This window comes from Thalia democratica, chromosome 2 (assembly GCF_965202585.1).
Source record: "Thalia democratica chromosome 2, ktThaDemo2.hap1.1, whole genome shotgun sequence".
NCBI classification, from domain to species: Eukaryota; Metazoa; Chordata; class Thaliacea; order Salpida; family Salpidae; genus Thalia; species Thalia democratica.
In genome coordinates this window covers 24,386,863-24,412,953 of record NC_139166.1, presented here as the reverse complement: position 1 = coordinate 24,412,953, position 26,091 = coordinate 24,386,863, and the positions used below count along the sequence as shown (strand labels likewise).

Genomic DNA, 26,091 nt, shown 5'->3' with positions numbered 1-26,091 from the left:
TTTTTACATAATATGCCATTACATACTTTTTATAAAACAGCAAAATAAACTTAATTTTAAGATATCAGGGTTGCCCCTCTTTGAGTCAAAAAAAAACTTTCCTGAGTTGATTAAAAACTTTCTTAAGTGACCTTAAACTGTCCTGAGCTTTTACAAATTCTTAAAAAAAAAAACATTTTTGCTTTCTCTAAAGTAAAAAAAAAGTCGAGTTCTTTAACAAAGTCGGTTATAAAACAACAAAAAATGCAATTCAATTACATTGAAAATGTGCAAGAAAAAAGTATCCTGAATTTAAAAAAAAAACCAAAACTATCTAATTTTAGTCATATAAAACACAACTATCCTGATTCAGCTTGAGTTTAAAAAAATTTAAAATATCCTGAGAATCTCGAGTGTGTGGCAATACTGAGATATAACAAGTTCTTTATAAGTTTCTAATAAAAAACAAATGTATAGGAAAAAAAGAATTTTCAGAATTTATTAAAGTATACTAAAAATCTGATTTTTCATTAATTTTTGAATGAACAGATTTAAAATTTTTAGACAGTAGTTGTTTTGTTATCAAAAAATATTTTTTGGAAAGAGTTTTTTAAAATTAACATTTTGAATTTTAGGAACAACTTAGAAATAAATTTTTTTTTTTGTTTTAGATAAAAAATTCGTTTCCTACAAGTTGTTTAAAACTTGTTAACTTTTTTTTTCAAATATATTTCTTTAAACAGTATTCAGAGACCCTTCTTTTGTAACAATGGATTTTTTAACAAAATACTTATTTTATTATGAAAAAAATACTTGTAATTTTAAACTTACTAAAATTTAGCAACCAATAAAGTATTTAAACTTAAAATTTTTAAATGTATGAATAAACTAATTTTAAGAATTTACGCGTCTCCGGGAATATTTTCTTTAAAAAACAAATAGACTGTTAATTTGATGAACGTGTCAACTCTACTGGTTAGTACGTTTTCAGTTTTTGATTTGTTCACTTTATAAGTAATTAAAAACTACTTTTATTAAATATTTTAAGTTTATTGAAGTTTAACTTAGTCTATTTGTATAGTGAGGTTAACACTATTTATTTATTTGTTTAATATTAATTATATTTTTATAAAGTTATTTTAATTTTTATAATAGCTATTTCTTTTCTTTATTAGCTTATTTTAATTTTTTTAATAGTTATTTATTACTTTTTTTCCCTTGTATTTTACCTTGTAAGAAAATATATTATAACAGTTATACTACTACTGAGCACAAAAATCACTCGCACTTTTTGAATCTTAATCTAAATGAAGTTTACAAATCAAAAAAAAAATAATATGGAATTTTGCACAAATGAATCAAAGCCGGTACACAATGCTGTCTACGCACCGGATCTGTATACTTGGTATTTAAAAAATTAGATAAACTTTTTTGAATATTAAATATACTTAGTTAAAGAAAACAAATTAAGCAGGGAAATTAAATGCTTGAATAAAGATAGTAAATTCTATACTTTTTTTTCTTCGTTTCTTTTTTATAGGAGGCACGCTAGCCCCTAAACCATTGTGAAATTATTTTAATTGAAATAAGATAAAAAACGATATAGCCTGAACAACTGAACTGTAAAGTACTTTTTTTTAAATATTAGTTAAAAACTTAGACTTCATACACTGAGCTAATTAAGATAACTTATTTTTACAAAATATATACGTATAAAACTTATTGGAATGTTTGTATAAAAAAAGTAGTTTTAGATTTTTATTTTATACATCAGAAATAAAATTTAAAAATAAAGGATTTATTCATAAACTAAGTAAATATTATACATAAGTAATATTAAGTTGTTATCCTATTTCAAGAAAAGAATGTTAAGTCTGAACTGAAGAAATAAATAACAATAAAGTAAAAATCGAAAAATCATTTAGCTTGATAAATTCTATAAAAGTATAGAAGGCAACATCAACAAATTTCAGACACTTTTGTTTGATTAACAGTGAAAAGCTATTGCAAAAATAAATGGCAGAATCATTACAATGTGTCGTTTCAGTAAAAGTAATTAAAAAAAGCAAGTTCTTACATTTCAAAGTGGCAAGTTGTTAAAAAACAAAATTGATAAGTTGTTACAAACTTCTAAAAATTTTGAAACTATAATTTTTTATTTATCTTAAACAACTTTTGTATATAAAAAAATGCAGATATACAACAAAAAATTAAAACTGCAAACTTCCATCAATGAAACTGGTGAAATCAATCATGAAATTTTTCACCGAAGGGTTTTTCCCCTCGCAAACTGACGGCGACCCTTAGCAACACGGCGACGACAAACATGAAGCCTCCTAGCGACGTGTAAGCAACGCCCAGGAAATTGTTTTTCGACCCCAACCAGCTGTCCTGACTGACCACGAGCAACTTGCGGCCGCCGAAGCCAGAAACGGGAAAGTTGTAGTTGAGTGTGACGACATAATTACCTGAAAATGTAAAAATGATCACTTTAAAAAAAAAAGCTTTATTTAAGTTAAAACTAGTAATTAAAGGTTGTATATTTTTAAGTGAGATTTCAAATATTTGTTTTTTAAATAAATTTATTCAAAAAGTATTCTTATTACTCAACTACAACTCTTATAAATCAAGAACTTCAACAAAGTAATGTTTTCTTACAAGTGAATACAAAAGTTATGCAGTTTTTTATTCACAAACAATTCAAATTACTCAATTTACTATATACAAAAGTAAGACTTTATTCATGAATAAGAGTAGTAAACATAATCTACACCAGGGTTTCCCAAACTTTTTTTCATGAGGCCCCCTTTGACAACATTGAAAAAGCTACGGCCCCCTCCAACGAGATAATTAAAAAAAAACTACCCTTAAAAAGGCCCAAGACTTTTATATTTTTTGCTTTCAATCATCATCTTCAGAATATCTAGTGTAAGTTTCAAATTTTGGCCTCACAGCCACTTTACTACTTACCCCCCCCTTTGGCCACTTATAGACCCTTAAATTTACGAAATTGCCGCCAAGGAGGCTATATGCCCAACTTTGGGAAACCCTGATTTACACGACTTTTCAGTGAAGTAATGAAAAAATGTCAACAAATTTTAATAATGTTTGAATAAAAGTAGTACATATATAATATTTATACTTTAAAAAATTACACAAACAAAATGAATAACTTTTTGATAAAACATGATGATAAAAACTTTGAACCTTTTTTCAGGTCAACGCTGATTATCAACTACTTACATTAAAATTTTACGAAGACTTTCAGTTTTTTAAAGCTAATCAACTATTTATAAAACTAAAACTGTATCACCCATTTTAAAGTATTACATTTAATATAACAAAAAATATAAAACATCAGTTTTTCACCTTCAGCGAGACCTTCCTTTATTATTCCGTACTTTTTTCGGAAAGTGGCGAACGGGGCGGGCCGCATCCAAACGATCAGGGCCTCGTTGACGAAACCGTTGTTTGTTTCTTCAGAGTCTAAATTGTCCACACTCCTTTCCCAATACGGGGGTTTACCGAACCCCTTGAAAGCTTGGGAGAGGGTGGCGAATCCCGACGGGTTTCTGAACTTGTCGTTCTTTTCCCGCTCCCTGACGATTCCTGCGTGAATTTTGTTGCATTAGGTTTGCTGGAACAACTTTTGAAATTTTGTAAATAAAATGTTACTTTTTAAGGTGTTTTAAGGTCTGGAACTTTCTATGAAATCAAATTGCGGTCACAGAAGAGAAAGTTTTTTTTAATTTTCAAAAGAATAGTTGATAGTTCATCGTAAAAGCAAAATGACTTAAAAGCAAATTAATCATCAACTTAAACAAAATTTTAACAGAATAAGCTGAATTAGTATTTAGTCAACAACAATTCAACTTTAACTTTTCTACTTAAAATAATTATTTTTCAATTTGAAAATTGAGGAAGTTTAGCACATTAATTTATTCATTATCAAAAACTCCAAATCAATATGATAGCTTAGTTTAAGGCCATAGGGGGGGGTAGAAGCCATTTTTTGACCAAAAATAACATATAGACTTATATTATAGTAAATTTCATAATCTTTCAGATGCTTTTTTTAGATTTTAAAAATATTAAGTAACTTTTTTTTTATGACCGGTTATATAAAGGGTTGTCTTTAAAAAGAGTATATATAGGGTAACTTTAAAGCCGTTTTTCTCAAGTTTTTAAAAACGGGCTTTAAAATCTATCTTCTCCTTCATTTTTCAAGCAATCTTCTTCAAATTTTCAGGAAATGTTCCTTACATTATGAGAAAAAAACGTTATTTGTGAATTTTAATAATTTAAAAAAATAAAAATTTTATGACAAAAATAAAAATTAAAAAGTGACTTTTTATCAAAAAAAAAATTTTTTTTTGAAAAAAAGGTATTTTTACTTAAAATTTTTTAAAGTCACAAATAACGTTTTTTTGTTATTGTATAAAGAATAGACTGTGAAAGTTTGAAGAAGATTGCTTAAAAAATGAAGGAGGAGATAGATTTTGAATGCATTAGTCTTTTTTCGCCGTTTTAGTTTTTCCTTCCCCATAAGGAACCTGTTATGCGGCCTGACTTTGGCCGGTCATATCTCAAAAACTAATTCGAATTTTTAAAAACGGTAAAAAGCAACTTGAAGCTTAGTAAAAACTCTATAAAATAAGATCAACTTGTAAAAAACATGGCCTACCCCCCCCTATGGCCTTAAAATATGTAACCATCAAAACCATCCACAAACCCGTTCTGGCGACGGTAACTATACTTCCGGTAGATGACGCTGTCAAGGAGAAAGTGTCGTTGAAGATGCTGTTTGCGATGGCGCCGCACGGGGCGATGGGGTTTCCCCCGTCGTCCAGGTCGAAGGGGCTGCAAAACTCGGTGTTGACCCCGGAAGTGACGTTCAGCTTCCCGTTCAATTGCACGTCATCGCGCGACCTCACGTATCTTTGAGGTACAAATGTACTTACTTGTATTTTAAACTCTTTAGGAAAATTTTCAAAGTTGAGTTATACTAAAATTTTAACAATAGCGCTGAAAGTTTATAAAGAGTAATTTGAAAAACATGTTGGGTTTTAAATATTAAAAAAAAAGTTAAACATAAGAAAAAGTATTGAAAACCATTTGTTTAGTTCTTTTTATAAGCATTAAATTATAAATAACATTCTTAACAATAGTTTTTATTTCCGCTTGTGATAAACAAAACTTTATTACCTCCTGTGATTTTGAAAAAAGTTTTCAAGTTTGTAGTAAATAACAATCTCGTTTGTTAAAGTTGTCTGAAGTTTCACTTGAAGTAGGCAAGTGCAAGTTACATTCATTATACTACGATTTCCTCTTACTTCAGAACACTTTGTACCTGAAAAATTAAAATCTAAAAAAAAATCTTCTTTGTACTTTCTTCTTCTCGGATGAAAAAATGTGCTAAAATGTTTGAGGTGTGTTAAAGCTATAGACATTTCATAAAGGTAATTACCAAGCTTCATTATGGAAAAAAAAACTAGAGCATTTAAAACAACCACTTTTTAAATTAAATGAAACTTTAATTTTGTATGACTTTTAACAAATGAAATTTCAGCCAGCGACAAAACACCGAAACCTCTTTCTAACCGTCAATGTACAATTACGTATGTAGTTATTTTTTTCATGATGAAAATTTCATGGAACTGTGCTATTAGTTTAGCACAGAAAATGTGCGAAGTTCAATAAACTAAGTACCGTGGAAATAGTTGATATAGTTAAAAATTGTAGAGAATTTGTTCTCGAAAGTAAAATTTTATTTAAGTATATCCATAACTTTTTATTTAAAACCTGTGTTAAAAAATAATTTGGTTTTGTTATTTTTTAAAGCTATAAATTATTTTTTAGATATGTGAAAAAACAAACTAAATTTATGATTTGTCATATTACAAAGACATACACATTATAATTGATAAAGTTTTACATTAAAAAAATCATTGCCATACTTTAATCAAGTTTAAAGGGCCTGTTTTCAAACAGCATCTAAATATTTTTTTAATATAATTACTTTATAAAAATATTCGTAAAAAAATAATCAAATAGATAGAAATTCCGCAGGGAAAAAGGACTGCAAAATGAAAGAGTATTTTCTAATCTACCACGAAAATCCGTTATTTAAAGGATTATTAATTTTTTTATAACATCAGTTACGAGAAGATTCGTCATTTTTATTTTGTTTAAAATTTTAAAACGCTGAACATAATATAATGCTGGTTGCTAACAACTAACTTAATCAAGTTTCTAATTATGAGTTAACAACAATGTAGGCGTTGTATTAACTACAGTGTAAGTTTATGACTGATTGCAACTAAACCTTCCTAAAGTGTTAATTATAAATATAGCTTACATTTAGCACGACATTAATTAGTAGTAGTTTATTTTTTATTAAACAATTTACTTTTAACTAAATTCAGTATTTAATTTTTAAGAAGGAGAAAGTATCAGAAACATGAAGTTGCCTAAAAATACAAAGTTTTTGCGAGCATCACTATATAAATGTTGCTTTTTAAGTTTATTTATAAAACTTTAAAGCTTGAAATAAAACAATTTAAGCATTAACCTGGAAATTCAAGAGATTCACAGTCAGTGTAATCTATCGCCAGCTCTTCAACACGCGCCGTCACCAAAATCAAAACTCCCACCAGCACAAAAACCACCGAAAGTGAAAAAAGTACCAATATGGTCGTTGCCGTGTTTGGAGTGGGCGAAATTGACTTGAGCCGCTGCTGCTTCAGGCGCGTTGCTGATGGCTGGTTCTTCAGCGAAGGTGGTTCGGTTGCTGACGACTTTTGCGATGACATTTTAAATGCAGTGAGTTTGTATCATTACTAAGTCTAAAAGCTCATAGGTTGATTTTGTTTTGCTAGAAGTTTTAACTTTTTGAAAACTTTTTAATCGAATTTTTACAAGTGATAAAATAAAATTGAGTTTTTAAGGTAAAAAGCTTGCCACAAACAAAGTATGAAAGTTTTTAAACACACTTTAAAATAATCTTAGAATATCTTTTTAACTAAATTTTATTGTAAATTGGTAAAAGCATTTAGAATGAAATAACATTTCTTATAAACTAAGTAGAAATATTGTTGAAATATTACATCACTAATATTAAAAGTTCAATAAAAGAAAAACAATTATTATATATACCCTCGTACTTTTTTACTCAAATATATAGAAAAACCAAAATAAATTTAGATAAATGAACTGGCAAATTCTATAGAACTATATTAGCAGCTAGCTACAAAATAGTTATTTAATATAACTTAAATTTAAATAGACTTTTTGAGATTGCTCACCACAATATGTACCAAATAAAAAAAGAGTAATGTTTGATAAACAGTTAATAAAAATTTTACAAAATACGAATAACTCTAAGATTGACTAATTTCGTTTATAAAAGTTGTAGTTCTAGTTGTTAAAATAACTTTTTAGCTGTATAAAACATGAGTTATTATAAATATTTTTGTAATATAAAAGAAAAGTTATATCAAAAATATGATGATTAGAAGTCCAGTAATATTTCTACATAACCTTATAAGAAAAACGTTAAACATTTTTGCTAACTGATCATAATTCTGCCTAAAAACTACATTTTTTATAAACTTTTATAATCAGCTAACAAACTTTTAAAAGCTTGTATAAACTAAATTTACATTTATATGCGTAAATCAAAATACTTTATAAATATTAAATAAAAACTTTAATGTTCAAATTAACATCATTTAAACAAATTTGAAAACTCAGGCAGCACATTGTAATTTATATAGTCTCTAGCCACTTTTGAGTTGTTGTCTTTTATTTCTGCGCACCTAGGTTGGTGTTGTAGCAGTTTCTTGACAGTTTCCATCCTTTTGTTTTTCACTGCCTGTTGTTGTTTTTAGTTTTAATAAACACTTTGCAAAAAGGACTTTTAATTTCATTGTTTTAATGAAGAAGCATTTCCACTTTATATTAAACATATTCATATGCAACATATAAAATATAAAATTTTAAATTACTTTTCTGTTATATTAAAATACTCAAAAACTGATTAAAAGTAAAGTAAGTCTAGTATTCAAGTTAATTAGTTTGATGTATTTTCCCTTCCTATAAAATAAATCGTTAGTTATAATCGTTAAAATATATTTGAAGTTAGTATTTATGCTTGATTTTTATTAAATCAACAAACAAAGAATATAAAATTAATAAATGGTGTAAAAATAAAATACTAAAACATATTTTAAGAACTATTTTAGTTTTATGTTTACTCATTGTAAATGTTGGTGTCGGTCATTGAAGAAAAAAAAATCCTATGTTCAAGATCATATAAGGTTTTCTAATTTTTCCCTTCTAGTGGATTTAACTTTACTCTGGGTTGTCACTCGTTTTTTCAATTTTTTTTTCAGGTTTTCTAAATTTCTTCCAGGTTTTTAAAAGTACATATTTTGGGCCTATTTTAGTTTTAAATTAATTTCTTTTTAAGAAACTGTGTTAAATATTACAAAAATATTGAAAATATACTGTAAAGTTACTTTAAATGTGTTTTTTAATAAAAAAATTTTTGATGATGACAAAAAAATCTTAATTGTATGGTAGATTTTTTGTGTCAAATCAAAATTTTACAACTGAAAATGTCTAAACTATTAAAAATTCCAGGTTTTTCCAGGTTTTTTGACAAAAATTCCAGGTTTTTCCAGGTTATTTTAGCCTAAATTGTCAAATTCCAGGTTTTTCAAGGTTTTTCCAGGATTCCAGGTAAAGTGGCAACCCTGTTTACTCCTATATAAATTATATGGTTTTCTTCAAGTAATAATAACTAAATAAACACAAAATATTAAGTACTTATGAAAAAAAAAAATTAATAATAAAGTAAAGAAAATTAAAAAGTAAGGAAGATAAAAAGTAAACAGTTGTAGAATATACACAATTCAAATAAAACTCGTTTGGATAGATACCGTTTAAATGAAAATAAAAGCTAGCTTGAATTTTGCAAACAAGTTTTTAACATTAAAATAAAAAAAGTAAATCATATATTTAGAAGTAGTAAGCAAGCTAACCAGATGTAAGGGCGTTTTACCGTCCATATCCTGACAACACGGATCAGCGTTATGACGTAACAATAAAGACACGACCTTGTGATGGTTTGTGGTGGCGGCCCTGTGCAGGGGAGTTGACAGGCTCGCCTTGGTTGTTGCCATGACATCAGCACCATTGCTTAGTAACAGACGAACAATTTCCAAATAACCACCTCTTGCGGCGTAGTGCTGTGGAATGTAATTATACTTTTAAAGAAAAACTATTTGAAAAATTCAGTCTATTAACTAAGTTCATAAAAAACATTTTCAATAATCTTTTTATGCTGTGAACAAAAAGTTAAAAAACATTAAACAAAACTTATGTTTAAGATTTTTTTGAAGTTTAAATTTAATTTACTTCAGGGACATAGGTAATATATATAAGTAAACAACATAGTTAAACTCATTTACCATAACTGTTTAAATTTTGCATTCTCTATCACTAACCAAAGGCGTGTAGCCGGACGAGTCCTTCACACTCGGGTCCTTTCCCCTTTCAACGTAACTCTTTATGGCGTCATAATCGCCGAGAGACGCGGCGTTCCAAGGTCCCCGTTGAAAGTCGATTTCGTCAATGTTCTGAAAAACGCCTCCCACACCGGCATGCGTGCTGCAGTCGTGGCTGCAATGGTCCATTTAAGTTTTTGTTAAACTGACCTGCGAAAATAGAACACTCTTAGCAACATTTATAGTAAAGTAAAAAATGTCTTACTGGTTGCTTGAGTTCGCACTTGTTAAGTTGAAGTTAAAACATGTGCATTTTGATTATTAATGTTTTTGAGTTTTTTGTGTTCTTTAAAAAAAAAATCTTAAGTTTCTCAAATGAAATAAGCAAATCAGTTAAACATAACTTTCAATAGACAAAAATTTATAGAAAACAATAAAAAAGTTTAAAATAAATATTAAAATCTAAAACCTTTAAACACATAATCAGAACAATAGTTACAAGGAACAAGTTACGCTTAAACTCAAAAATTAATCTATAATTTTCAAAAAGATGACTTTTATAAATAAAAAAAATTTAAAGCATAGCATGAAGTATTTAGTTTTTTGATCTGAAAAATTTATTATCACTTTGTTGTATTTTTACACAATCGAAATAACCACTTACTCATAGTGTCTTAACCACTTTTCATAGTCAAAAAACTAATGTAAGTAGATAAACATTATTAAAAATCTTTAGTATATATTTGACATTCATTATATATTTACATAAGAACGTGTTTATATTATGTATAAAATAATAATAAATATATCAAAATAAATATTTTAAGGTAAGAAAATATACAAACATAAAATAATTGCACAACCCAAGCTTGTAACTACACAAGAAAATTTTACAAGACAATCTCAAAAGAATATACTAAGCTTTATATATTTTTATTGGTATTAACTGATAAACTATATTTACTTTAACTATGTTTGCAACTTATAAAAGCTATTTAAAATACTAATTTCTAAAAATCCTTAATCTGAAAAATAAGTATTTAACAAAGTTTTAAATATATTTAGAAACAAATATTTTTCTAAGCAATTTAAATTTTATTATATCAACAAAGCATAATAAGAAATCAGATATATTTTTTTAAATTTATGTCCCTGAGAATAAGATTATCCAAAATGTAGTCAAATTAAGTTGTTTTAAATACTGTGTCAAGTTGTATATTGTAAACTATAACTTCAATGAAGAGTATATATATATCACTAAAAATATTTTTTTTAAATTATTAGTGTGGAAATATTAGGGCTATCAAAATCTAATAATATAGTTAAATATAGTTTACTGCAATTAAACAATCGATTGAAAAAGCACTAAAAATAGTATTTATAAAACTTTAGTCTTTTTAACAAGTTCTAAATTTGAGCGAAGTATCCAAAACTGAATAGAATAAGTGTTAAACAAAAGTGTTAAAGAAAACAAAATCTATTCTGATACAAATGCCTACTTAAATTTCAAAGACTAAAACAATAGTACTCAGAAAGTTATTTTGTTTAAAAAAGTTTTAAAATACCAAGAAAAGAGTCTATTCAAAGTAAATTTTCTAAGAAGTTAACTTTTCTAGCTTTATTCAATAATATTTACTAGAACTATCTGATCTGTAGCAATTGCGTAACAAAACTAATGTCATTTTATTTCTTGGTCTTGGTTTGGTTTTTCCTGGTCTTTCTCTTCGACTCCTTGACATTGTTGTTTTTCTTCTTCAACTTTTCTATCAACTTTTTGTTTCAGCTTCCTGATAATTAAAATTACTAGAACTAAAAACTGATACAACACACTTAATATAATTAGTTGACTTCAAAAAACCTTTGATTAATATGGTATACTATACATAGAATGATAAGATAATGTAAAACCGTAAACCTACATTTAAGCATTTTGCAAAATTTCTGTAAAGATGATTGAAGTAATATGTAATTATAGAATAAAATCAATAAAATTTAGACAGTTTAACCATAAGAATATTCTCGAAAAAAAAAGATACATTTAATCAAACTTGGAAATAAATTACTCTCTAAACTCAGTTACAACTTTATCATTTTTAAAAAAGAGGGGGTAAACTCTAGTATCAAAATTAACTTTTAATATATTTTCTAATTGGTAGAATCTGTTCTACCTAAAAGATGCATTAAAAAACTTAGTAAATTTCAAAACATTTTTTAAAGAAAAATAATATAAAATATTTTAAGGTAAATAAGGTTATTATATAGGTGTTTACAAATTATCTTTACATCCTAGAAAACAAAATACAATTTTTTGCAAGAATTAATCTAAGTAGAAATGCTTTTCCTTGAAGTACAGCTCTTCAGACTAAAATAAAGCTTCATAATTTTTAGATAAGATTTATTTAATAATGATTAATTTTATTAATACAAATGTAGTTTGTAAGCTTGTGCTATTTGTAAAAAAAAACATGTTAAGGGCATAGACGAGGTATAAATCACTTTGATACAACCCGATCTTATTTTGTAGAATGTTAAGTAAGCTATACTTTCAAAGAATTTTTATATTCAAATTTTTTTTTGAAATACAGGCAGTTAAAGTTTGAGAGTGCAAAAGGTTTTTATTAGAAAAGAAAACTAAAGTGCAAAATAAACAGAAATTACTAAAATCTTATCTTTTTCAGCGTTTTTTAAAACATGTAACTCATTTTTTTATAAAATGTGCTTTGCACATCTAGAAAAATCTATAGTTAAGTTTTTGAGCAAATTTGAAAAAATTATTTTAGGTCCTTAAAACAAAAAAAAAAGTCTAAAGTTATAAAATTTATTTTAGTTTTTTTTAGCTAGTTTACATTTTAACTCTAATATAATAATAGTCTAAAGCCAACTATTTAAATAAACAAATTGTTTTTGGCTGTGCTCACTAAACTAGCATTTTCGAATATATACCATTGCTTATTACAGGGTTGCCAAATGTTTCTGGCAATTTTTTCCAGGTTTTCAAAATTTCTTCTAGGTTTTTAAAGTAGCAGACTTTAGGGTATATTTTTAGTTTAAAATTAAATTTAAATTAAAAATTTTGTTAAATAGCACAAGGACATTGAAAATATAGCTTAAAGCTTCTTTAAATGTGTTTCTTAATAATAATAAAAAATAATAATATATGATAGATTTTTTATGCCTAATTGAAATTTTACTACTTAACATGTAAATGTGGTTTAAAATCCCAGGTTTTTCTAGTGACTTTTGTTCAAAATTCCAGATTAGTTTCAAAATTTCCCAAATTCCAGTTTTTTTTAGCCTAAATTGTCAAATTCCAGGTTTTTCTAGGATTTTAAAGTTTCTCTAAATAAAATTTAAGAAAATGTTCTCTGCTATAATATATAAAATTCCATTGTAAAAACTTCAAATAAATTAAAATTTATTAACTTTGTGATAAATATTTTAAAAAATTAATTAGATATGTGCAAAAAAAAAGATACAATATAAATATTTTCTTATTTAGTTAAAATTAGTCAAAAACTTCATTTTAGACAATTGGTTGAAGACTATAGGAGTAAATAAACTTTTTATGTAATAGACTTTTTATGCCTTTTTATTTTGATCCTTCTAAAAGCAACCTTTTGAGCTCTCTCACTTTGTACCCTTATATCTTTAAAACTAATCCGAATTTTACAAAACAGTAAAAAGCAACTCCTTACTAAGTTAAAGTAAAAACATGTAAAAAAAGTTTTATTTTTTATGTCAATAATAAATTATTAGTTTCAATTTACCACTTTTATCTTGAAGTAGCTTTTGAGATATATACAAGCAAACTGTGAGAAGTAACTTTTAGAAGGCAAAAACAGGGTTGTCACTCTTCCAGTCAAAAAAACTGTTAAGTGACCAAAAATTGCCCTGAGTGACCTTAAACTGTCCTGAGTTTTTTTTTTTTATTGATTTAAAAAAATTCCCACTGACACAAACTTTTTATACCTCATGTTCATTTTTCTTTTTTATAATTAAAAGGAAGGTTGTATGTGTATTAGGGAGCTTATAGATGCAGCGACAGAAGACACCGAAAAAATGTGTTCATCATACTTTTGTATCCATAAGTTTTAACAAAACTTGGAAATTTAAATAATTAGGAAAACTAAATCAACTTTCACAGAGCCCACTTAAAGGGCTTTTTGATAGTTTATTACAAATTGTTGAATTCAGTACAGTTCAGTAGACAGTACAATTGTTTCATACAAGCTATTGTTTGTAATCTTCAACTGTTTAAGTTCAAAATGAATTGCACTGTACATTATATTAACACACAAATTACAAAAAAAAAGAAAACCCACTAAAACCTAACTAAAAAAACTTGTACTGGACAAACTTCAGTACAAAAATCAAACTTCTCTAAACAAACAACTAAAGATCACAAAACCACAAATAAGTGACTATGACATAATTTTTTTTTAATTTATTGAGTTTTAAGATATGTTTTTTCACGATATGTAAACGATATAAATTTGCTTCTCCTGTTTAAGCAATCCTCTTGTTTCAACACATTCATAACAACACTTGGTTTTTTTAAGCACAACCTAAAGCAGGGGCTGTATATGAAAATGAGACTGAGCCTTTTAAGTATACTTGTGAATTAAAGCGCAAGAACATTGATTTTAGAACAACTTTACTTAGGAGGTGATAAAAAGTGCACAGCCTATATAGCTGATGGTATCAACCCTATGTTGGCATTATTAGTTTTTGTAAAAAAAAATGTTGGACCTTCATATGGTCTTGTTTTATTTTTTGAGTTTTGAAAAATTATTTGCAAAGTTTTTGCTGACCAACTCTTTTTACAAAAAGAAAAAATACTTGAATACCTTTTAACATCTTAATAAATAAACTAGTAAGTAATCAAAGACAATTACTTCTTTAAATGATTTTTATTAAACAGAAAGAAAAATTATGTCTTTTATATTTTATTAAGTCTTTATTTTAATAAACTTTTTTTTTTAAACATAGTTCAAATTTTACTTATTTTACTAAAAGCAAAAAAAAAAAAAAATTCAGTTTAATAAAAAATATTTTTATATAGGTTGAATAAATAAACAGTTTAAATTTAAAACTTATATTTAAAAGGAAAAAACTTTTATTGTCTGTGCTATATTTTACTTTAAATCAATAGACAAACTATAAATTTATACACAACTGGTGTCTTATAGCTAATTGATATAACGTTTGCATGAAAAGGTAAAAATTAAACAGGTTTGTAAAATGTACAATTTTAACAACATTATATAGTCACCTTAGTCTTGTGTGAATTGATTGCAAGTCTTTTTTTAAAGTTGTTAAAGTTTCAGTGTGATTTTTAATTTTACTTGAGCAAAATTGTAATTCAGCAATTCTGTTGCAGGATTCAAGCATCTGACATGACTTTTCAAGGGTGTTTAATGATGATTTCTGGGTCTGTAAGATAACAGCAATAAGTGAATGAAAAAATTAATAGCATAAATTACCATAAAATAAAAGACAAAAGTCTATTTAAGATCTTTACAACTTCCTAAATTGTCAAAAACACAGCTTTTTATTACCATTATGCTTTTTTGTTTTTAAAGACAAGTTTTTTGATAAAAAAAAGTAAACTTTCAACTAGTAAAACTTAATAGGAAAATCTTTAAAAAAACTAACTTCAACAATATTTTTAATATCTTCTTTGTTCACAAATGAAGTTGAATGAAGACTCATTTTACAAAACTGTTACAAACCTTTACAAAAAACAAATTATTGCTTCAACAAAACTTTTTTAAGTTTTAAAAAGTTATAGAAAACATAAAAAAATTATAAGCTAAATCAGTAGGTCATCAATAGTATTTTACAACAACTGAACAACAAAGAACTTTTTTAAGTTTAAGTTATCAGGTTTGTTATTATAAAAATGATAAAAATGGCATATATTTTTACATGCAATTTTCTTTTCTATTTAAAAATACTTTGTTTAGTTGATTGATAGGTAGATAAGTGACAATAAAATTTACAGCACTTTATTATCAATATCAATTAATATACTCACGGTTGCCACTCTTTGAGCCAAAAAATCTTCCCTGAGTGACCAAAAATTTCCCTGAGTAACCTTAAATTTCCCTGAGTTTCCCTGAGTATTTTTCAAATCTTAAAAAAAAAATTTTCTCTTCTAACACAAATTATTAATACCTCATTCTCATTTTTCTTCTTTAATAATAAAAGGAAGGTTGTATGTGTATGCTTCTGCATTAAATTTATGAAAAAAACTGTTTTCAAAAACTCAATCTTAAAAGGTTTAAACCAATTAAAAATTAAAAACTAAATTTTTGCACAACTTTGTTTAAACTTGTTAGTTAACTTTCTACAAAGTGATCTTTGATCATTCTTCAGGACCTTATTGTCATCTCTCCCATATTAGTTGATATTACTTCCTTATTTAAGCTAAAGCCCGGTTCAACACTTGCCTGGCCATTGTGAAGCACAAAAACAGCCTCAAGGACTCTTGTTAAATCTTTATACTTGCTTGGGATATCAAGTGTGTCAAAATAAAAGGTGTCTAAACTGTGACTTTTTTTATGAAAAATTTCAAAAAGTATTTGAGTGTTAGAAGAACTTAACAAATCAATGTATTGATTAATGCTGTCATCACCCTCTTTTGCTTTTAGTATCTTCATGCTGACAAGTTGTTGGACCAACCTTGTAAAGTTTCTGACACAACGGTCTTTACCCATTCCAATTAGACATGCCGGATTTAAAACAGCAGCCCTTCTTAAAAAGTTCAAACCAACAGTCATTCTTGTTTTAATTTTTTTTTTATTATAGCAAATTTAAAAAGTTTACATTCATTGTGAAATGACTTGAACAAAATGTTAGAAACTTTACCTTGATTTAGCAAATCTTGAATTAAAGTAGAAGCAGCACATCCTAACTCTACATCTTTTTTGTGAAAACTTTTATTTTGAAAATGCTCATTATTTAGTTCAAGTAGCTTTTTTCCATTTGGATGGGCTTCCATGAAAGAAGTAGTAAAAACAATATTCATTAACTTGTATACTAACTTCTGTATATCATCATACATGAAAGGAATGCTTGGGCTGTTTTCCTGATACCTTGTTAAATATGGAACCAAAATTGAGGCAACTAAGCTAAAAAAATTCAATTTCACAACTATTAATACATCATCCTTTATAGCATTGCTTATAGTTATAAAATCTTGACCTGGTGGCTGTTTTTTCCAGTACTGTACCATTTTAACAACATTAGGCCAAATAAAAATGGTTCTGTCAGCTACCTGCTTTGACTCTAACCATCTTGTGGCGCAAAATGATAAAGGACTAATAGTACAATATAGTGTTTTTTAAACTACATAAGTAACTAAAATTAAAAAGTTTATTAGAACTTTTCAATGAATAGTCAACAACTTTCATTTCTCTAAACTGTTTGGTTTTACTTAAGTAAATATAAATTTAAAACTTAAAAAAACTACAATGTTAATACTAAGAATATTGAAGAACTAGCCGCAAGGCTAAAAAAATTCTAAATAACCACTTAAATAATAAAAATTACTACTTTTGAACAAAATATTGAAACTGGATGAACTAAACCTCATTCTAGATCTAGAAAAAAATTTCCCTGAGATTTTCAAAAACTTCCCTGAAATTTAGAGAAAAAATCAAAACTTCCCTGAGTTTCCCTGAGTTAAAAGAAAAATGCCAAAATTCCCTGAGTTTCCCTGAGATTCCCTGAGTTTCCCTGAGATTTTCTACAGTTTGAAAATTCCCTGAGATTCCCTGAGTTCCCTGAGTTCCCTGAGTGTGTGGCAACCCTGTATACTATCAAGTTTTCATAATTTATGTCAAAATAAACTATCATTAGTTACTTTCAAAAATTCTATGTTTAAAGCTTTAGTAGCTTTAGTAGTACATAACAAAAAAAAACTTCACATTGACTAATGAAAAGATTATTAGTGTAATATTCTATATTAATGCTTTAAAAAACTAATGTCTCTTAGAGCTTTATTTTTCTAGGCTAAAATTCTTTCTTTAAAACTAATAAGATTTCATAAATATTCATAATCATTTTTAATTACTTTTTAATCCTCTGTATATATTATTACTATGATGGAGTAGCTTCAAAAGTTACCTCATTCTTCCCACACTTACCTAAACATATAACATTTAAATAAATAAAAATATAATTGAAATTAAAAATAAGTGAAAATTTTAGATTAACAAAAATTTGCTGACTAAGCAAATATGTAAATTTGTTATAGATTTTTGATGCTACCCCTACATTGATCGATTTTTATAACAGTCCCATATAAAAAACAAGTCCTAATGTTTTATAATGCAAGCAAATGCTTCCCTCTTTACGGCTAGTTATATTTAATAGCATTAGGGCTTCTGCTGTAGTCATTTAATTAAATAGATTATTTTTAACTCTGTTTAAAAATATAATAATCAACTTATTAACATTATATGAAAATATTTTGATTACAATATTCAAAAATTACATCAAAAATGTTGTGTTTTACTAAAGTACTACTACAATGTTGTTCTAACATCTAACCTAAGGGTAGGCATAGGCAATTTGTGGTCGTGGGCCAAAGTTTGATAACAAAAACATTCGCGGCCGGAGTTGTAGATTCATTCAATCATTACTATTGAGAGCAGGCCTAAAATTTTAAATATAAGTTTTGAATTTACCGTAACCGTAAGTTTTACCTAATAGACTTTTTTTTTTGTTCTTCACTTCAAACCTAATTATTTTTCGTAAGCCGCATTATTATTATTATTATTATTATTGTTATTATTATTATTGATATTATTATTACTATTATTATTATTATCATTATTATTATTATTGATATTATTATTATTATTTTTATTATTATTATTATTATTATTATTGTTGTTATTATTATTATTATTATTATTATTATTATTATTATTATTATTATTATTATTATTATTATTATTATTATTATTATTATTATTATTATTATTATTATTGTTATTATTATTATTATTATTGTTATTATTATTATTATTATTATTGTTATTATTATTATTATTATTATTATTATTATTATTATTATTATTATTATTATTACTATTATTACTATTATTATTATTATTATTATTTTTATTATTATTATTATTATTATTATTATTATTATTATAGTTATTATTATTATTATTATTATTATTATTATTATTATTATTATTATTATTATTATTATTATTACTATTATTATTATTATTATTATTATTATTATTATTATTATTATTATTATTATTATTATTATTATTATTATTATTATTATTATTATTATTATTATTATTATTATTGGTATTGTTATTATTATTATTATAATTATAATTATTATAATTATTATTATTATTATTATTATTATTATTATTATTATTATTATTATTATTATTATTATTATTTTTATTATTATTATTATTACATAAGTATATGCAAGCAGTATTCCTTAAACACAACAGGTCTTGACAAAACTAATTTCGGAGACAATATAGTTTTAGTTATCCGTCGTCTTATTTTTATTTTATTTTGCAGGCTTGAAGATCCCATAGGAGTGAAACATCGTTGTCTTTGTGTAAATAAATAAATTTAATATTATTATTACTTAGTTCAAGTTTAAATCTAATTCTATGTGAACTTGATAGATTTATAATCTTGTAAACCAACCTAACTAAATACATTTTTAAGCTTTATTCATCAATTGTTTTTGAAAAGTTAAGAAACAAAGGAGAATAAAAATCAAATACAAGAAGACCTTTATCCCTATTTTTAAGAATAAAAAGCGTATTACTACAACTAACTATGCGATTTTAAAACAATTGTTAATTTCGTAGAAGTTACTATAATGTTTAAGAATTTATTTCTCTTTATTATTTTTCCTGATTATCGCTTGTATAATTTATACTGTATATTGTTTAGTTTTACTCAAATTTATGCCTCTTTTTATAGATGATACAAGATAATTTCGAAAGCTAGCTTAAACTTATGTGATGAAATTATAGATTAAAAGCAAACTAATTCATTCAAAGAACTACTTAAGTTGATTATGCAATTAGCAGAGTAAAAAATTACTAAAAATGTTATTTATTGATAAAGAATAAAATATAGTTATAAGCTTTTTGAAAAATCCGTAACAATTTTTTCAGTCATTCAAAATTATCAAAAAATTATTAAATTACTTCACAAAGCTGTAAAAGTATTATTTAGCAAAGGTAAGTAAAAAAATTATTTTCTGAATAGATTTTGTTTTGAATAAAGCAATTAAGACAGAATATAACTCGTTTTAAATCAATAAATAGCGTTATTAAGTTCATTATATAAAAAAATATCAAAGAAAATTTTCAAGATTTATTTTATGTAAATCCAGGTTTACAATATAAAATAAACTTAAAAATATAAAAAATAAGTGTTAAAACAAAATTTGAAAGTCTTGATAATTTATTGTATAATTCAGGGGCCCATTGTAAACTAGTTTGTAATTACGTAGAACTGTGTCATTAACATTATAAAGTCGTATATCAAAAAGTCTAATGTTTAAACAAACATTTTTATCATAATACTTAATAACTCGTTTTAAATCAATAAATAGCGTTATTAAGTTCATAATATAAAAAAATATCAAAGAAAATTTTCAAGATTTATTTTATGTAAATCCAGGTTTACAATATAAAATAAACTTAAAAATATAGAAAATAAGTGTTAAAACAAAATTTAAAAGTCTTGATAATTTATTGTATAATTCAGGGGCCCATTGTAAACTAGTTTGTAATTACGTAGAACTGTGTCATTAACATTATAAAGTCGTATATCAAAAAGTCTAATGTTTAAACAAACATTTTTATCATATCTAATAACTTTATTTAGTTCTGATGTATATTTATTAAAAATATAGTATTACAGATATTTTTTTAGTGTTTAAACTTAAACAAATTTTAGATGATTTTAAATTATATATTTTTATGTGTTTAAAAATAACATTTATTAATGAATAAAATGTTTCGAAATATGATCTTGAGAAAGAAAATTAAGAGACTTATTTGTTATAAATAAATATTTGCTTTTGTCAATAACAACTGTTATTTGCCAAGATGTCTGAAAATAAAATAGAAACCTTATAAATTATTGACAGTTGTATGTAGCAAATTAAAATTGTTAATGTTAAAGTTATTTCTTTATAGCTATTTACTTTTTGATAATATAAAATGTTAACTTAGTAAAAATATCTTAATTATCAAACTGTTTAGCTTATTTCAAGAACAACGACCCAAGTTCTCAAATTAAATCTGAGAAGATTCTAGCTAATTTTAATTAAGGATCTCATTAACCTCATAGATTCACTGAGTTAAACATTGTTTTATAGAAACTTTTTATATTATAAAATTTAAAATTGAAAAACTATAAAACTATAAAAACTTCTTCGTATTACTGTATATTATAAATGGTTTAGCATTTATTCGTCATATAAAACTAACTAAAAGTTTTTATCAAACATGATATACTAATATTTTGTCATATTATTTACAAGTTATGGTGTGAGTAGAAATATGTATCTACTAATCAGCTCATATCTAGATGTAAGGAAACAATTCTTTAGCTTGGGAGGATATGAGTCAACCTGTGAAAAATGTGAAGTTGGGGTACCACAAAGCTCAGTATTAGGACCGTTGTTATTCTTACTACATATAAATGACCTACAGAAGAATACTGGTCTTAACGTCCTCAACTTTGCAGATGACACAATGTTATATGTTATAAAACTTATACAAAAGACACATATCTAAATAACAGTAAAATTTTAACACATAACTAAAAAAGGTATCAGATTGGCTTATGGGAAACAAACTTAAAATAAAACCAGAAGCATGATTTTATATCAATTAAAAAGTAGTTTTTGGAAAATTAAAGATCTTAATGTAAAAATAAGTGAAACAGTTATATCAAACACAAAAAGCTATAAATATTTCGGAATAATTATAGACAGAAATTTAAAATGGTCAGAACACATAGAAACTATAAAAACAAAATTATAACTAACATTGGGTATATTATATAAAACCAGACACTTCTTAAATGAAAAAGCATTACATTTGATCTTTAATTCTTTGCTTATGAGCAATGTTAGATATGGCTTGTTGGCTTGGGAAGAGCAAATAAAAAATGTATAAATGATATTAATGTTCTCATAAACAGAGCACTTAGATGCATACATTATAAGAAATATGATGACAGTGTAAGAGAATTAAAAATTCAGAAAAAATATTAGATGTTAAAAGTCTGTATCTATATGAATTTGGTCTATTTATTTTTAAGTTTAACAACAATTTGTTACCAGATAACTTTAAAAAATACTATAAAAGTGTAAAAAATGTCCAAAATTATCATACCAGGTCTTCAGAAACAAATTTTTTTAACCTAGATTCAACAGCAAAATAGGTCATAAATCACTATCCTTCCAAGGTAGTAAGTTATGGACTAAGCTACCATTATATTTAAAAAATATAAGTCATTTTGGAAAGTTCTAGGATGAACTTAGAAGTTATCTTTTAAATAGTGATTCTCAATGTCATTAGTGATCATTCCTACTCGCCTATTTACTTTGTTTAAGGAGTTAATAGTATTTGTCATTTAATATACAAATTTTTATTAATTTTTTTATATTTTAGTTTTTTTTTCGAAAGTTGATTTGTTTGGTCACAGTAACATTGGTTTAGTCTAGATTTTAGCATTTTCTATCTAGTTATTTCAAGATTGTAGTTTAAGATTACTATTTAATAATTCATTTAATATCCAAATTTTTATTTTTATTTTTATTTTTGTTGGAATGTAGATTTGTTTGGTTACATTAACATTGGTTTAGTCGAGATTTTAGCATTTTCCGTCTAGTTATTTTCAAGATTGTTCTTTAAGATTACTATTTTGAATTAAGTTCAGAATACTTACAAACTTTTTTTTTCTGCTTACAAACTTTTCATATATAATTTATTATTATGATATAATTTTTTTTTGCATGCAAATGTAAAAAGAATAGTTTAAGATGTTTATATTTTAGCAATAAATAAAGTATTTAAAAAGTAAGCTGAGATACCTCTTTCAAGCTAATTTATATTAAAAAGTATCTTTTTGAGCAAATCAAAGAAAAATTCTTCCTTTTTATGTTTGCAAATGTTGTTTTCTTTTTAACATTACAGTTAAGACTTAGACAAGTGTTCAAAAAAGAGATTTTTTTTTAACTGATTTAAAGAAAAAAAATTCTTGTTGTTAATATCATTATTGTTAAAATTACTATTGTTTTTTTTTCTTATTGAAAGCATAAATTTTACAGTACTTATCTTCATATTTTCATTTATATAAGTTAAGTTCAGTTATTGTAAAAATCAATTCTCTAAAATTCGTAAAAGATTTTACAATAGTTTTTTTAACTATTCAAATGTGAAATATTTTTATTTTTCAATTGAAATTATAAAAAAAATAAAAATAACATTTTTAGTACAAAATAATTAAAAAAAAAAAAAATCGTAAAAATCTTTCAGCGTATTACATTTTACTTTCTTTTTAGAGGTTGTAAAATATAATTCAAATATCCACACGTTTGCTATTAGTGTTGTTTATCTGCTTTTAAAAGTTAATTTAAAGTTATATCTTTTTTTTGTTCTCATGTTACTAAACAAGATTCATAGTACATTATTAAACACAAACTTCAGTTAGTTTTCTTTCTGTTTTTTTTATTCAGTTTTATTTTATTCATTTTATTTTCTTTCATTTTTTTATTTTGTTAAACTGATTGTTTTATAAGTAATTGTCCTGGACATGACATTAAACTGTATCCTGGTGTATGACTCGATAACCGAAAAGTTTTTTCGTACACCAGGTCCTTGGACCAAATATTTGAACGCTTTTTTTTTCGTTCAGTAAACAACAATATAAAACGACCACTGATGTCATACAAAACTAAAAGATAGGAAAAACAATATTTTTTTGTAATTTATATTCTCGTAAAACCTTAAATAAAGTTTATAATCTAATGATAATTATAAAATAAAAAAGTGTATTAAATATTTGTAATGAACTAAATTTGCTAAAAGCGTATAAAAGTTATTGAAAACGACCAAAAATTTTGCTAAGTAAACATAATTTAATTGTGTAACCAAACACTAAGAAATGCAAAAACTTTATAATGATAAATTATCAAACCAAAAAAATCAAGTGGTTAAAGTAATTTTATTCTTTTCATACGTTCAGTTCAGTTAAAAAAAACTTGTTTTTACTAAAAAGTACAAATAAAACACATAATTTTTCAAAGTATAAAACAAAAAAAAATATACAACTTAAACATTTTGATAGTTTGAAAGATTTAAAAATGATAAATTTAGCACTCAAGTACTTTAAAACAAACAAAAAAACTTATTTGAATAGGTTTTGTTAAATGTGATCATTACCTAAGCGCATGAAACACAGCAAGTTAAGCAATAAACTTTGGATTCAAAATTGTTTCATAGATATTTATTTGAATAGGTTTCGATCAAATCACTCTGCTCATCAAGCTTAGCTCAAGTGTTACTTAACCTTCATGCTTACATACTAATTTAAAATTTCCACTCGTTCATCGCCACTTTTTAATTCGACATTTCCGCTGCTTTCTAAAAATTCAACAGTTTTATTTTGGTTTTGCGTCGATGAAATGACAACAGACTGACGCCTGAACAAGCAAGCGGGGTGAAGCAAGCACACAACAGAAACAGCAAGCAAAACCGCGTGAACCAGCGTCAGCTTTCCGTCCAGCGAGCGAGTGACCAGCACGACCAGAGGGTACTGCAGCAGTACCGTCACGCCGACCACCGCCCTCGTGACTCCCGCGAGCTTGCCGTAGTGCTTCGTCGGAAACGAGGAGTTGATCAGGAAAGTGGAGCAGCCCACGTAGGTCGTTCTGGCGATGACCGAGAAGAACAACGTCAAGTACTGGAGCTCGGCGTTGGGAACGAGCACGAAAGCGTAAGTTGCGATGACGTACGTGTTGCTCAGAACAAACGACACCGCCAGCGCTTTGAACGTTGCGGATTGTTGACATCGTGAACCTTTGCTGAACCTGCGGCACATGTAGTCCAACAAAGCGCCGTTGAGTGGAGCGAAGATCAAGCTGGAGGCGGCGAAGGCACCCAATGTTCGCGTGTATTCGATGACCAAACCTTCGTTGTTATCAAGAACCTGCGGCAAGAATATGTCCAACGAAGAAACGAAGAACGTGCTCAGCAAGCAAACCATGCTCGTTCCGAACATGTTGGTCCAAAAGTAACTTTTCTTTAACGATTTTACAAAGTCCATGCTGTCAGGGCTACTATTGTTTTTGACGATTTGATTTAAATTTTCACTCTCCACATTACTTTGCAAGGGTTTAGCTTTCTCGTAGCTCAAACAGCTTATTGCCCTGTACCCATACCTGTAATCGTCGCGCAAGCTCCGAGGAACAGAACGTCTGGGAGTGAGAGTCAACGTCCTCAAGTGCAGCGACAAGGTAAAAAATATGTAGAACCAAACCATGGCCTTCAGGGAAACGCCGGAATAGTAGAGCCTGTTCCACACCATCAAGACGACCGGCGCTGAATTGGCCGCGCCCTGGCATGTCAGGGAGTACGAACCTTTAAGCTGCTTGAACAAGCCCGCTAGCTGGTGGTTCAAAACCAGCAGACCGGTGCCGCCGACGTTGATGAGGGGAAACACCGCAAGCAAGAGGTACGAGGTTTCGGGGGTGGAGAACGCGAACAAGAGGAAGCCGAAGGTCATGGCGAACACTAGCATGGTTCTTGTGGTCCACACGCCCAGCTTGTCCAGCGCGAACCCGGTGGCTACGCAGGAAAACTGCCCCAGGGAGGTGGACAGGGTGAAGACGAGGCTCATCAGTTCAATTTGTCGGTTACAGACTGGTGACGTTGCGTTCGCGGCAGTTGCGTTCTCAGTGACGTCACAGTGAGACGAGAAGTACTTTTCTCTGACCAGCACGGGCTGGATATTGGCCCATCCGTAGACGAATCCGGAAAACAAAAGGTTTTCGAGTATGGAGGTCACCCATGTCAGAATGACTTGCTTTTCCATTGTTTTTTGTTTCGAATGATTTTCAAGTCATAATTAACTACAAACTGCCAGGTTTGCTTTTTTTACGTCGTTCTTGTCAATTTTAGTTAAACTGAACATTAAATTAATGTTACGTTTAGAAGCTAATGTAAATACTTTAATACAAAGCTTACTTTTCTGTAACAAACTAAACAGATGACAACACTAACGAAATTCTTTAGTAGTTGTATAAAAAATAATGTAACAGATAAAAATAAACAATTTAACTTCGATTAAATTAAATAAATACAAAAACTTTGAACTATTAAAAACCATTAGTGTATATTGTGATTTTTGAACCAGATCACTACAAACATAAAAACATAAAATAATTCTTATTAACTAAAGTTTTAAAAAAGGTAACAACAATTATAAAAACTATAACATAAACTTAAGCTTTATTAGAACTGTTTGAATTAATTAATATATGTATATTTTAAATATCTTAATTTAAACAATTTAA

General features: G+C 26.6%; 4 protein-coding genes across 5 annotated transcripts; all 4 read right to left on the bottom strand.

The window, feature by feature from the left end:
• Window positions 1-1,832: 1,832 nt before the first annotated feature.
• LOC145849547 (cell cycle control protein 50A-like) lies at window positions 1,833-7,132 on the bottom strand. Its single transcript, XM_082954488.1, has 5 exons — window positions 6,551-7,132; window positions 5,185-5,329; window positions 4,712-4,917; window positions 3,349-3,588; window positions 1,833-2,447 (listed from the first exon to the last, which is right to left on the bottom strand). The coding sequence occupies exons 1-5, from the start codon at window positions 6,789-6,791 to the stop codon at window positions 2,227-2,229; spliced, it is 1,053 nt and encodes a 350-aa protein (XP_082810614.1). The 5' UTR covers window positions 6,792-7,132; the 3' UTR covers window positions 1,833-2,226.
• Window positions 7,133-7,286: 154 nt separating this feature from the next.
• LOC145849548 (uncharacterized) lies at window positions 7,287-10,228 on the bottom strand. The gene is made up of 3 exons (XM_082954489.1): window positions 9,489-10,228; window positions 9,024-9,230; window positions 7,287-7,852 (listed from the first exon to the last, which is right to left on the bottom strand). Exons 1-3 carry the CDS (start codon window positions 9,675-9,677, stop codon window positions 7,706-7,708), a joined length of 543 nt encoding a protein of 180 aa, XP_082810615.1. The 5' UTR covers window positions 9,678-10,228; the 3' UTR covers window positions 7,287-7,705.
• Window positions 9,561-15,223, bottom strand: LOC145849550 (kxDL motif-containing protein 1-like). 2 transcript variants are annotated; one of them, XM_082954491.1, is made up of 4 exons: window positions 15,144-15,223; window positions 14,761-14,921; window positions 11,125-11,275; window positions 9,561-9,698 (listed from the first exon to the last, which is right to left on the bottom strand). In XM_082954491.1, exons 1-3 carry the CDS (start codon window positions 15,198-15,200, stop codon window positions 11,167-11,169), a joined length of 327 nt encoding a protein of 108 aa, XP_082810617.1. In that variant the 5' UTR covers window positions 15,201-15,223; the 3' UTR covers window positions 9,561-9,698; window positions 11,125-11,166. The 2 variants fall into 2 exon arrangements, with proteins under 2 accessions (XP_082810617.1, XP_082810616.1); XM_082954490.1 differs by lacking the exon at window positions 9,561-9,698 and having other exon boundaries at window positions 11,001-11,275.
• Window positions 15,224-24,101: 8,878 nt separating this feature from the next.
• Window positions 24,102-25,610, bottom strand: LOC145828474 (equilibrative nucleobase transporter 1-like). The gene has a single exon (XM_082936230.1). It carries the CDS (start codon window positions 25,608-25,610, stop codon window positions 24,102-24,104), a length of 1,509 nt encoding a protein of 502 aa, XP_082792356.1.
• Window positions 25,611-26,091: the final 481 nt, after the last annotated feature.

Bases quoted from the DNA above. Each gene is read 5' to 3' on its own strand.
- LOC145828474 (XM_082936230.1), bottom strand. From the start codon at position 25,610: ATGGAAAAGCAAGTCATTCTGACATGGGTGACCTCCATACTCGAAAAC.
- LOC145849547 (XM_082954488.1), bottom strand. From the start codon at position 6,791: ATGTCATCGCAAAAGTCGTCAGCAACCGAACCACCTTCGCTGAAGAAC. The intron at 4,918-5,184 runs GTAATAAAGTTT...TGTACCTCAAAG, and splicing joins TTTTTTCAAAATCACAGGAG to ATACGTGAGGTCGCGCGATG. The intron at 2,448-3,348 runs GTGAAAAACTGA...TTACATTTTCAG, and splicing joins AAAGGAAGGTCTCGCTGAAG to GTAATTATGTCGTCACACTC.
- LOC145849550 (XM_082954491.1), bottom strand. From the start codon at position 15,200: ATGAGTCTTCATTCAACTTCATTTGTGAACAAAGAAGATATTAAAAAT. The intron at 14,922-15,143 runs GTTAGTTTTTTT...GTTATCTTACAG, and splicing joins ATATTAAAAATATTGTTGAA to ACCCAGAAATCATCATTAAA. The intron at 11,276-14,760 runs GTGACTATATAA...TTTAATTATCAG, and splicing joins TCAATTCACACAAGACTAAG to GAAGCTGAAACAAAAAGTTG.
- LOC145849548 (XM_082954489.1), bottom strand. From the start codon at position 9,677: ATGGACCATTGCAGCCACGACTGCAGCACGCATGCCGGTGTGGGAGGC. The intron at 9,231-9,488 runs GTTAGTGATAGA...TACATTCCACAG, and splicing joins CGTCCGGCTACACGCCTTTG to CACTACGCCGCAAGAGGTGG. The intron at 7,853-9,023 runs GTTAGCTTGCTT...AAACAACAACAG, and splicing joins GTAAAACGCCCTTACATCTG to GCAGTGAAAAACAAAAGGAT.